We start from the raw sequence: 12,535 nt of genomic DNA on the forward strand, positions 1-12,535 counted from the left end.
GTGGCTTTGCAAGATCTAGCTTCTTGGTAACAGCAGCAGACACAATCCCCTGTCAGATACCTGCTGCCTAATATTTGTTTGTTTTTTGCGTGCTGCAAACTTTGTTTTCAGTTACTTGCATGTCCTAGTAATACATAATTTATCATGTGCTCCTTAGCATTTACCTAGCATTTACTATGGGAATTCCTTAGTACTTGTTAGCATTTTGTTAGCATTTTGTTAGCATTCTGTTAAGTAAACGTAATAAAAAATTTAAAATAATTGTCCCTGGATGACACAGGCATGGTATGGAAGTCTAGATAACACCCAACCGTTTTATAACCGGTGTTTCTGATACCCTCCTTAGCAGAAGCGTCCAATTATACAAGGCACTCCTGTACATGTGTGAAATTGGACTAATATCATTCCCTACCTCTGAATTGCCTAAATTCCTGCTCTTCTCTCCTCCAGGTGGTAAAGATGCTGCAGTGAGTTCGGAGCTGAATCTTAACTGAAGCCTCAGCATGTCTATACTGCTGATGGTGGGTGTGGTGATGTGGGGGGCCCAAGGGGGGGTCCATGGGGCCATGTGTCCCGGAGGGGTCCTTGGTAACTGCCCCACCCAGCAGAGCAACACCTCTGGTGGGGGTGAGACCTCCAGGGACTACTGCTACACCGCCCGTATCCGATCCACCGTGCTCCAGGGCCTGCCCTTCGGAGGGGTGCCCACTGTGCTCGCACTCGACTTCATGTGCTTCCTGGTGAGTCAAAACGCAAGAGTTCAAAGGTCAAACAGAGATGAGTATACAGTATAACACAACTTTATTTTTCACCTGATACATCAGATAGGTTTCTTCAGCCCCACACACACACACACACACACACACACACACACACACACACACGCACACCTCACACACACCTCACGCACACCTCACACACACCTCACGCACACCTCACACACACCACACGCACACCTCACACACACACACGCGCACACCTCACACACACACACACACACGCACACCTCACACATGCATACCTCACACACACACACACACGCATACCACACACGCACACACACGCATACCTCACACACAAACCCGAGAGTCAGGGTTGTACAGCTGATGTGACATGTCTAGATGTTTTCCTTCATGTAGACGGAGCTGTGATTGGTTAGATCTGATGTTTTCCTTCATGTAGACGGAGCTGTGATTGGTTAGATCTGATGTTTTCCTTCATGTAGACGGAGCTGTGATTGGTTAGATCTGATGTTTTCCTTCATGTAGACGGAGCTGTGATTGGTTAGATCTGACATAAATCAACCCCTGAAGGTATTTCACTTCCCTAAAGTAACATGCTTGGGAAGGCAGCCTGCCCCCCCCCCCCCCTCTGTGTACATTGGGAAGGCAGCCTGCCCCCCCCCCCCCTCTGTGTACATTGGGAAGGCAGCCTGCCTAATGTATGGTGAGGCTCCTACCCCCCTCTGTGTACATTGGGAAGGCAGCCTGCCTAATGTATGGTGAGGCTCCTACCCCCTGTGTACATTGGGAAGGCAGCCTGCCTAATGTATGGTGAGGCTCCTACCCCCCTCTCTCTCTGTGTACATTGGGAAGGCAGCCCCCCTCTCTCTCTCTGTGTACATTGGGAAGGCAGCCTGCCTAATGTATGGTGAGGCTCCTACCCCCCTCTCTGTGTACATTGGGAAGGCAGCCTGCCTAATGTATGGTGAGGCTCCTACCCCCCCTCTGTGTACATTGGGAAGGCAGCCTGCCTAATGTATGGTGAGGCTCCTACCCCCCCCTGTGTACATTGGGAAGGCAGCCTGCCTAATGTATGGTGAGGCTCCTACCCCCCCCCTGTCTCTCTGTGTACATTGGGAAGGCAGCCCCCCTCTCTCTGTGTACATTGGGAAGGCAGCCCCCCTCTCTCTCTGTGTACATTGGGAAGGCAGCCTGCCTAATGTATGGTGAGGCTCCTACCCCCTCTCTGTGTACATTGGGAAGGCAGCCTGCCTAATGTATGGTGAGGCTCCTACCCCCCCTCTGTGTACATTGGGAAGGCAGCCTGCCTAATGTATGGTGAGGCTCCTACACCCCCCTGTGTACATTGGGAAGGCAGCCTGCCTAATGTATGGTGAGGCTCCTACCCCCCCTCTCTCTGTGTACATTGGGAAGGCAGCCCCCCTCTCTCTGTGTACATTGGGAAGGCAGCCCCCCTCTCTCTGTGTACATTGGGAAGGCAGCCTGCCTAATGTATGGTGAGGCTCCTACCCCCTCTCTGTGTACATTGGGAAGGCAGCCTGCCTAATGTATGGTGAGGCTCCTACCCCCCTCTCTGTGTGTACATTGGGAAGGCAGCCTGCCTATGTATGGTGAGGCTCCTACCCCCTCTCTGTGTACATTGGGAAGGCAGCCTGCCTAATGTATGGTGAGGCTCCTACCCCCTCTCTGTGTACATTGGGAAGGCAGCCTGCCTAATGTATGGTGAGGCTCCTACCCCCCCTCTCTGTGTACATTGGGAAGGCAGCCTGCCCTAATGTATGGTGAGGCTCCTACCAGCACCCCCTCTGTGTACATTGGGAAGGCAGCCTGCCTAATGTATGGTGAGGCTCCTACCACCACCACCCCCCTCTCTGTGTACATTGGGAAGGCAGCCTGCCTAATGTATGGTGAGGCTCCTACCCCCCTCTGTGTGTACATTGGGAAGGCAGCCTGCCCCTAATGTATGGTGAGGCTCCTACCCCCTCTCTGTGTACATTGGGAAGGCAGCCTGCCCTAATGTATGGTGAGGCTCCCTACGCCCCCCTCTCTGTGTACATTGGGAAGGCAGCCTGCCCAATGTATGGTGAGGCTCCTACCCCCCTCTGTGTACATTGGGAATGCAGCCTGCCTAATGTATGGTGAGGCTCACCACCCCCCTCTCTGTGTACATTGGGAAGGCAGCCTGCCCAATGTATGGTGAGGCCTCCTACCCCCTGTGTACATTGGGAAGGCAGCCTGCCTAATGTATGGTGAAGGCTCCTACCCCCCCTCTCTGTGTACATTGGGAAGGCAGCCTGCCTAATGTATGGTGAGGCTCCTACCCCCCCCCTCTCTGTGTACATTGGGAAGGCAGCCTGCCTAATGTATGGTGAGGCTCCTACGCCCCCCCTCTCTGTGTACATTGGGAAGGCAGCCTGCCTAATGTGTATGGTGAGGCTCCTACCCCCCTCTGTGTACATTGGAATGCAACCTGCCTAATGTATGGTGAGGCTCCCACCACCCCCCTCTCTGTGTACATTGGGAAGGCAGCCTGCCTAATGTATGGTGAGGCTCCTACCCCCCCCCTGTGTACATTGGGAAGGCAGCCTGCCCTAATGTATGGTGAGGCTCCTACCCCCCCCTGTGTACATTGGGAAGGCAGCCTGCCTAATGGCATGGTGAGGCTCCTACCACCCCCCTCTGTGTACATTGGGAAGGCAGCCTGCCTAATGTATGAGTGAGGCTCCCCACCCCCCTGTGTACATTGGGAAGGCAGCCTGCCTAATGTATGGTGAGGCTCCTACCCCCTGCCTAATGTATGGTGAGGCTCCTACCACCCCCTGTGTACATTGGGAAGGCAGCCTGCCTAATGTATGGTGAGGCTCCCACCCCCCCCTCTCTGTGTACATTGGGAAGGCAGCCTGCCTAATGTATGGTGAGGCTCCCACCCCCTCTCTGTGTACATTGGGAAGGCAGCCTGCTAATGTATGGTGAGGCTCCTACCCCCCCTGTGTACATTGGGAAGGCAGCCTGCCTAATGTATGGTGAGGCTCCTACCCCCTCTGTGTACATTGGGACCTCTCCCTCCCTATTGAAGATGAAGGATGACCTTTTGACAAGTGGTCGGTTTGTGTTTGTTTTAACGTGTGTGTGTGGCCTTCCTAGTTATCCTGTTTTAACGTGTGTGTGTGGCCTTCCTAGTTATCCTGTTTTAACGTGTGTGTGTGGCCTTCCTAGTTATCCTGTTTTGATGTGTGTGTGTGTGTGGCCTACCTAGTTATCCTGTTTTAACGTGTGTGTGTGTGTGTGGCCTACCTAGTTATCCTGTTTTAACGTGTGTGTGTGTGTGTGTGGCCTACCTAGTTATCCTGTTTTGATGTGTGTGTGTGGCCTTCCTAGTTATCCTGTTTTTCGCTCTGGATAAGAGCGTCTGCTAAATGACTTAAATGTAAATGTAAATGTAACGTGTGTGTGTGTGTGTGGCCTACCTAGTTATCCTGTTTTAACGTGTGTGTGTGTGTGTGTGGCCTACCTAGTTATCCTGTTTTGATGTGTGTGTGTGGCCTTCCTAGTTATCCTGTTTTGATGTGTGTGTGTGGCCTACCTAGTTATCCTGTTTTGATGTGTGTGTGTGTGTGGCCTACCTGGTTATCCTGTTTTAACGTGTGTGTGTGTGTGTGTGTGGCCTTCCTAGTTATCCTGTTTTGATGTGTGTGTGGCCTTCCTAGTTGTCCTGCTTTAACGTGTGTGTGTGTGTGTGTTTCCTAGGTACTCCTGTTTGTGTTCTCCATCTTGAGGAAGGTGGCGTGGGACTACGGCCGCTTGGCGCTGGTCACTGATGCAGACAGGTAACCAACTGAGACACACAGGCTGAGACACCCCGGGGAAAGAACACAGACATGTTTAGTATTTGATCCCTGTTGGAATTGAACCCACAGCTTTGATGCCACACAGTACTCTTAGCGCCACCTAGGCTGAGGAGGAGGAGGAGGAGGAGGAGGAGGAGTGGGGGAGAGTGGAAAGGGCTTCTCTTGTAACAGAAGGAGATCAACACTGACAGAAGGATTGACATACGACCACAGTTCAGTAGAGCCTCTGGGACAGTAGACTACCACAGTAATGGTGACTGAACAGTAGACTACCACAGTAATGGTGACTGAACAGTAGACTACCACAGTAATGGTGACTGAACAGTAGACTACCACAGTAATACATAGGGGTGACTGAACAGTAGACTACCACAGTAATGGTGACTGAACAGTAGACTACCACAGTAATACATAGGGGTGACTGAACAGTAGACTACCACAGTAATACATAGGGGTGACTGAACAGCAGACTACCACAGTAATACATAGGGGTGACTGAACAGTAGACTACCACAGTAATGGTGACTGAACAGTAGACTACCACAGTAATAGTAGGGGTGACTGAACAGCAGACTACAGTAATACATAGGGTGACTGAACAGCAGACTACCACAGTAATACATAGGGGTGACTGAACAGTAGACTACACAGTAATGGTGACTGAACAGTAGACTACCACAGTAATACATAGGGGTGACTGAACAGCAGACTACCACAGTAATACATAGTGACTGAACAGTAGACTACCACAGTAATGGTGACTGAACAGTACACTACCACAGTAATACATAGGGGTGACTGAACAGTAGACTACCACAGTAATGGTGACTGAACAGTAGACTACCACAGTAATACATAGGGGTGACTGAACAGCAGACTACCACAGTAATACATAGGGGTGACTGAACAGTAGACTACCACAGTAATGGTGACTGAACAGTACACTACCACAGTATACATAGGGGTGACTGGAACAGCAGACTACCACAGTAATGGTGACTGAACAGTAGACTACCACAGTAATACATAGGGGTTTGACTGAACAGCAGACTACCACAGTAATACATAAGGGTGACTGAACAGTAGACTACCACAGTAATACATAGGGTGACTGAACAGTAGACTACCACAGTAATACATAGGGGTGACTGAACAACAGACTACCACAGTAATACATAGGGGTGACTGAACAGTAGACTACCCACGGTAATGGTGACTGAACAGCAGACTACCACAGTAATACATAGGGCATTACCACTAGACCAGTCAGGGCATTACCACTAGACCAGTCAGGGCATTACCACTAGACCAGTCAGGGCATTACCACTAGACCAGTCAGGGCATTACCACTAGACCAGTCAGGGCATTACCACTAGACCAGTCAGGGCATTACCACTAGACCAGTCGGGGCATTACCACTAGACCAGTCAGGGCATTACCACTAGACCAGTCAGGGCATTACCACTAGACCAGCCAGGGGGCATTAACCACTAGACCAGCCAGGGCATTACCACTAGACCAGTCAGGGCATTACCACTAGACCAGCCCAGGGCATTACCACTAGACCAGCCAGGGCATTACCACTAGACCAGCCAGGGCATTACCACTAGACCAGCCAGGGCATTTACCACTAGACCAGCCAGGGCATTACCACTAACCAGCCAGGGCATTACCACTAGGCCAGCCAGGGCATTACCCATGAACCAGCCAGGGCATTACCACTAGACCAGCCAGGGCATTACCACTAGACCAGCCAGGGCATTACCCTGGACCAGCCAGGGCGTACCACTAGACCAGCCAGGGCATTACCACTAGACCAGCCAGGGCATTACCACTAGACCAGCCAGGGCATTACCACTAGACCAGTCAGGGCATTACCACTAGACCAGCCAGGGCATTACACTAGACCAGTCGGGGCATTACCACTAGACCAGTCAGGGCATTACCACTAGACCAGCCAGGGCATTACCACTAGACCAGCCAGGGCATTGCCCTTTCGAAACCAGCCAGGGCATTATTACCATGTAAGTCTCGGAAGGTGGCGAGAAGCAGAAACTCCTACGTTTTGTATTGAAGTCAATGTACCAAGAGGAGGATGGAGCTATCTGTCCTCCGGGCTACACCATGGTGCTACAGTGTGCTGTTGAGGCTACTGTAGAGCTTCTTTGCAAAACGGTGTGTTTTTTTTTTGTCAGGTATTGTTTTGACGTGAATATATTTATAATAGTTTTATCTAAAAAAAAACTTTTTTATTTTTCTGGAATTGATTGAGTAGGAATGTCCTCCCCCGTCTTCCTCTGAGGAGCCTCCACTGGTAGATGTAGTAGCTAAGATAACTGTGCTGTATTGAGTGGCTAGGACAGAGCCAGGGTCATGGTCCATGGATAGGCACATTGTTTTCCCCTGCTGCATGCCTGTAATACTTGTAAGTCATCTCATATCCAGATAGTGATTCCCCTTTGACTTAACATCTAGGTCTACTGTAGATCTGTGTTTGATGCTTTTAAAAAAATTCAGTATGAACCAAACATAAGCAGCCATTTTATGGATTTGTGGTCTTCAAGGTGCTGTTTATTATATAGACAATACTCAAGACTACATCATGTGTACTCTCGTCAAAGCTCGTGACCCTCTTTAGCTCAGTTTGGTAGAGCGTGACGTCTGAAACCCCGGAACGGTGGGTTCAATTCCCAGGACCACCCATACGTAGAAACTGTGTGCATGTATGAGTTGAGTGGCTTTGGTTAAAGGAATTTGCTAATGGTCTGTATATTAATCTGTTTGGAAATGTTTGTAATATATCCACTATGTATAACCCCAGCAGAGGCCCTCTGTCGCTGTAGAGACAACTGAACTGTGATTGGCCCTGAGTAACTGCATCACTAGTTTCTCCTCCAGGACTCTACCAAGCTGACCCCCTGCCACGTTGTTTCTTCTGTTTTTGTTTTCTCTCTGAAGACGGAGTCAGCGATACAGCCGTCTGGACGAACAGGAATAGTATGTAATGTTACCGCGTCACCCTGCTTCTCTTCCTCTTTCGTACCCCTCTTATCTTCTAGGAGTAACTCTCTTCCTTTCCTACCTAGGCTGGTGTGGGTTGGGTCGGCCTCTCTCTCTCTCTCTCTCTCTCTCTCTCTCTCTCTCTCTCTCTCTCTCTCTCTCTCTCTCTCTCTCTCTCTCTCTCTCTCTCTCTCTCTCTCTCTCTCTCTCTCTCTCTCTCTCTCTCTCTCTCTCTCTCTCTCTCTCTCTCTCTCTCTCTCTCTCTCTCTCTCTCTCTCTCTCTCTCTCTCTCTCTCTCTCTCTCTCTCTCTCTCTCTCTCTCTCTCTCTCTCTCTCTCTCTCTCTCTCTCTCTCTCTCTCTCTCTCTCTCTCTCTCTCTCTCTCTCTCTCTCTCTCTCTCTCTCTCTTTCTCTCTCTCTCTCTCTCTCTCTCTCTCTCTCTCTCTCTCTCTCTCTCTCTCTCTCTCTCTCTCTCTCTCTCTCTCTCTCATCATTCCTCTGTTTTTAAAAAACTTTGCTGCTGAGTCTCTGTCTGTCTGTTTCAATCCTGCTGTTGGACGTCCTCTCTCTCCCTAACTAATCAGCTCTATATGCTAATCTGTTTCGTTGTTAATCTCTCTGACAAGCAGCATGCCTTTCCTGTCCTCCTGTGTGAGCGCAGCCCTTGAGGCGCCCAGCAGGCAGGATGTTTACAGGGTGGAGAGGTATGGTAACTAGTAACTACACACCTCACCTGACTGGTTACCCCTACCTACTAGCCACCTCTTCCTACCAATCAGCTGTGTGTCTGTGGTGGTTCTGTACTACCTACTAGCCACCTCTTCCTACCAATCAGCTGTGTGTCTGTGGTGGTTCTGTACTACCTACTAGCCACCTCTTCCTACCAATCAGCTGTGTTTCTGTGGTGGTTCTGTACTACCTACTAGCCACCTCTTCCTACCAATCAGCTGTGTGTCTGTGGTGGTTCTGTACTACCTACTAGCCACCTCTTCCTACCAATCAGCTGTGTGTCTGTGGTGGTTCTGTACTACCTACTAGCCACCTCTTCCTACCAATCAGCTGTGTTTCTGTGGTGGTTCTGTACTACCTACTAGCCACCTCTTCCTACCAATCAGCTGTGTGTCTGTGGTGGTTCTGTACTACCTACTAGCCACCTCTTCCTACCAATCAGCTGTGTGTCTGTGGTGGTTCTGTACTACCTACTAGCCACCTCTTCCTACCAATCAGCTGTGTGTCTGTGGTGGTTCTGTACTACCTACTAGCCACCTCTTCCTACCAATCAGCTGTGTGTCTGTGGTGGTTCTGTACTACCTACTAGCCACCTCTTCCTACCAATCAGCTGTGTGTCTGTGGTGGTTCTGTACTACCTACTAGCCACCTCTTCCTACCAATCAGCTGTGTGTCTGTGGTGGTTCTGTACTACCTACTAGCCACCTCTTCCTACCAATCAGCTGTGTGTCTGTGGTGGTTCTGTACTACCTACTAGCCACCTCTTCCTACCAATCAGCTGTGTGTCTGTGGTGGTTCTGTACTACCTACTAGCCACCTCTTCCTACCAATCAGCTGTGTGTCTGTGGTGGTTCTGTACTACCTACTAGCCACCTCTTCCTACCAATCAGCTGTGTGTTTGTGGTGGTTCTGTACTACCTACTAGCCACCTCTTCCTACCAATCAGCTGTGTGTCTGTGATGGTTCTGTACTACCTACTAGCCACCTCTTCCTACCAATCAGCTGTGTGTCTGTGATGGTTCTGTACTACCTACTAGCCACCTCTTCCTACCAATCAGCTGTGTGTCTGTGGTGGTTCTGTACTACCTACTAGCCACCTCTTCCTACCAATCAGCTGTGTGTCTGTGGTTGTTCTGTATTTCTGTACTAGATATGACTCTGAGGTAATCCCCCCTGGAGTCCCTCTGGGTGAATTCATCCTTTAATGTTGTTGTACGCTTGGCATTTAGTAGAGCAGAGGTTACCCATTTCTTCCAGTACTCTAAATCATTAAAGGGGATAGCCTGGTCTCAGATCTGTTTGTGCGGACTTGTTTAACGTTTACAGCTTCTTTGGCAAGATTGTACAAACAGTTCTGTGACCAGGCTGTAATTCAGATGATTGATCCCAGTAGTAATTGAGATCCCAATATTCATTGTGATCTGAAAGGGCGAAACATTATCCTGGATTAACATCCCCCTGTCAGCGTTTCTCTCAATCCTGGCCGTCGGGTCATATTTGATTAGTTGCATCAGCTGTGTTAGTGCCAGGGGTCAGGGGTCAGAAATAAAAAGGGACATCCCTTTGGGTGCATAGGACCAGGATTGAGAAACACTGCTCTCAGTCTGCGTATTAATGACTACACACTGGTGTTATGTTGTCTCTGTGAATACCCTTGTCTGTGAATAACCTTCTCTCTCTAGCTAGCATCTGTCATCTTAAAGGCCCATTTCAGTCAAAAATGAGATTTTCCTGTGTTTTCTATATATTTCCACACTGATGTTGGAATAACACTGTGAAATGGTGAACATTTTGACAATGTCCTTTTTAGTGTAAGAGCTGTTTGAAAAGACCGGGTGAAATTTCTGCCTGTCTTGGTGGGATGTAGTTAGGGCCTTCCATGGTGACATCACCATGCAGTCATTAAAAAATAGACCAATAAGAAAGATGATTCCAAACCACTCTGCCGAACATTTTCAGTTTTCCCCACCCCGCTCTGATCACTCCCGCGTCTGCATTCTGCCTTTTAACAGGCTGGGGGGCTCTGACAGAGAGAGACCGTTTGTGTATCTCTAGAATCCTCAAACTGCATGGAATGGAATGGGGCTGTAGAGGTTTGTTCTGGATCATTGTTGTCTCACTGATGGGGGGGGTGTAAGGGTTGGGGGGCGTTACGTAATTACTACCTAGATTATTTTTATGAGTGACAGAGTAAAATAATGGGTGACTTTTTCAAATCGCCAAGCTCCCTCTGAAGAGTGAAAGTGAGATTTTATTTGAACACAAAGTAGAACGGTTAGGCTATATCCAGATGTCCGTTTCTGTGTACGGTATTACCTGGAAGTGAATTCAAGGTCAAGGCTTTGAGTAACTGGTGAAAAGGAGTCAGGCGCAGGAGAGTTGAGATGCGTGGACAAGGTATTTAATACACACAATAAACACCGGTATAGAAACAATACAACGGTGTGTGAAATATACCACGACTAAATATACCGCGACTAAATACACCGCGACTAAATACACCGCGACTAAATACACCGCGACTAAATACACCGCGACTAAATACACCGCGACTAAATACACCGCGACTAAATACACCGCGACTAAATACACCGCGACTAAATACACCGCGACTAAATACACCGCGACTAAATACACCGCGACTAAATACACCGCGACTAAATACACCGCGACTAAATACACCGCGACTAAATACACCGCGACTAAATACACCGACTAAATACACCGACTAAATACACCGACTAAATACACCGCGACTAAATACACCGACTAAATACACCGACTAAATACACCGACTAAATACACCGCGACTAAATACACCGCGACTAAATACACCGCGACTAAACGGGAGTAAATATACCACGACTAAATATACCACGACCAAATATACCACGACTAAACGGGAGTAAATATACCACGACTAAACGCGCCTAAATATACCACGACTAAATATACCACGACCAAATATACCACGACTAAACGGGAGTAAATATACCACGACTAAATATACCACAACCAAATATACCACGACCATATATACCACGACTAAACGGGAGTAAATATACCACGACTAAATATACCACGACCAAATATACCACGACCAAATATACCACGACTAAACGGGACTAAATATACCACGACCAAATATACCACGACCAAATATACCACGACTAAACGGGAGTAAATATACCACGACTAAATATACCACGACCAAATATACCACGACCAAATATACCACGACTAAACGGGACTAAATATACCACGACCAAATATACCACGACCAAATATACCACGACTAAACGGGACTAAATATACCACAACCAAATATACCACGACCATATATACCACGACTAAACGGGAGTAAATATACCACGACTAAATATACCACGACTAAACGGGACTAAATATACCACGACCAAATATACCACGACCAAATATACCACGACTAAACGGGACTAAATATACCACGACCAAATATACCACGACCAAATATACCACGACTAAACGGGACTAAATATACCACAACCAAATATACCACGACCATATATACCACGACTAAACGGGAGTAAATATACCACGACTAAATATACCACAACCAAATATACCACGACCAAATATACCACGACTAAACGGGACTAAATATACCACGACCAAATATACCACGACCATATATACCACGACCATATATACCACGACCAAATATACCACGACCAAATATACCACGACCAAATATACCACGACCATATATACCACGACCATATATACCACGACCATATATACCACGACCAAATATACCACGACCAAATATACCACGACCAAATATACCACGACCATATATACCACGACCATATATACCACGACCATATATACCACGACCAAATATACCACGACCATATATACCACGACCAAATATACCACGACCAAATATACCACGACCATATATACCACGACCATATATACCACGACCAAATATACCACGACTAAACGGGACTAAATATACCACGACCAAATATACCACGACCAAATATACCACGACTAAACGGGACTAAATATACCACAACCAAATATACCACGACCATATATACCACGACTAAACGGGAGTAAATATACCACGACTAAATATACCACAACCAAATATACCACGACCAAATATACCACGACTAAACGGGACTAAATATACCACGACCAAATATACCACGACCATATATACCACGAC

The 12,535-nt window shown here is 48.0% G+C and overlaps 1 protein-coding gene across 1 annotated transcript in view; it reads left to right on the plus strand.

Annotated features, from left to right (window-relative positions):
• The window catches only part of LOC124028053 (CSC1-like protein 2), a gene marked incomplete at its 3' end in the record, with an annotated part of 35,779 nt that extends 27,485 nt beyond the window's left edge, over positions 1-8,294 (plus strand). Inside the window, exons 2-5 of the mRNA XM_046340221.1 lie at positions 451-740; positions 4,491-4,570; positions 7,550-7,588; positions 8,220-8,294. Coding sequence (XP_046196177.1) covers positions 504-740; positions 4,491-4,570; positions 7,550-7,588; positions 8,220-8,294 — 431 coding nt within the window. The remainder of the gene's footprint in view (positions 1-450; positions 741-4,490; positions 4,571-7,549; positions 7,589-8,219) is intronic.
• Positions 8,295-12,535: the final 4,241 nt, after the last annotated feature.

Source organism: Oncorhynchus gorbuscha, unplaced genomic scaffold, assembly GCF_021184085.1.
Source record: "Oncorhynchus gorbuscha isolate QuinsamMale2020 ecotype Even-year unplaced genomic scaffold, OgorEven_v1.0 Un_scaffold_3698, whole genome shotgun sequence".
NCBI lineage: Eukaryota > Metazoa > Chordata > Actinopteri > Salmoniformes > Salmonidae > Oncorhynchus > Oncorhynchus gorbuscha.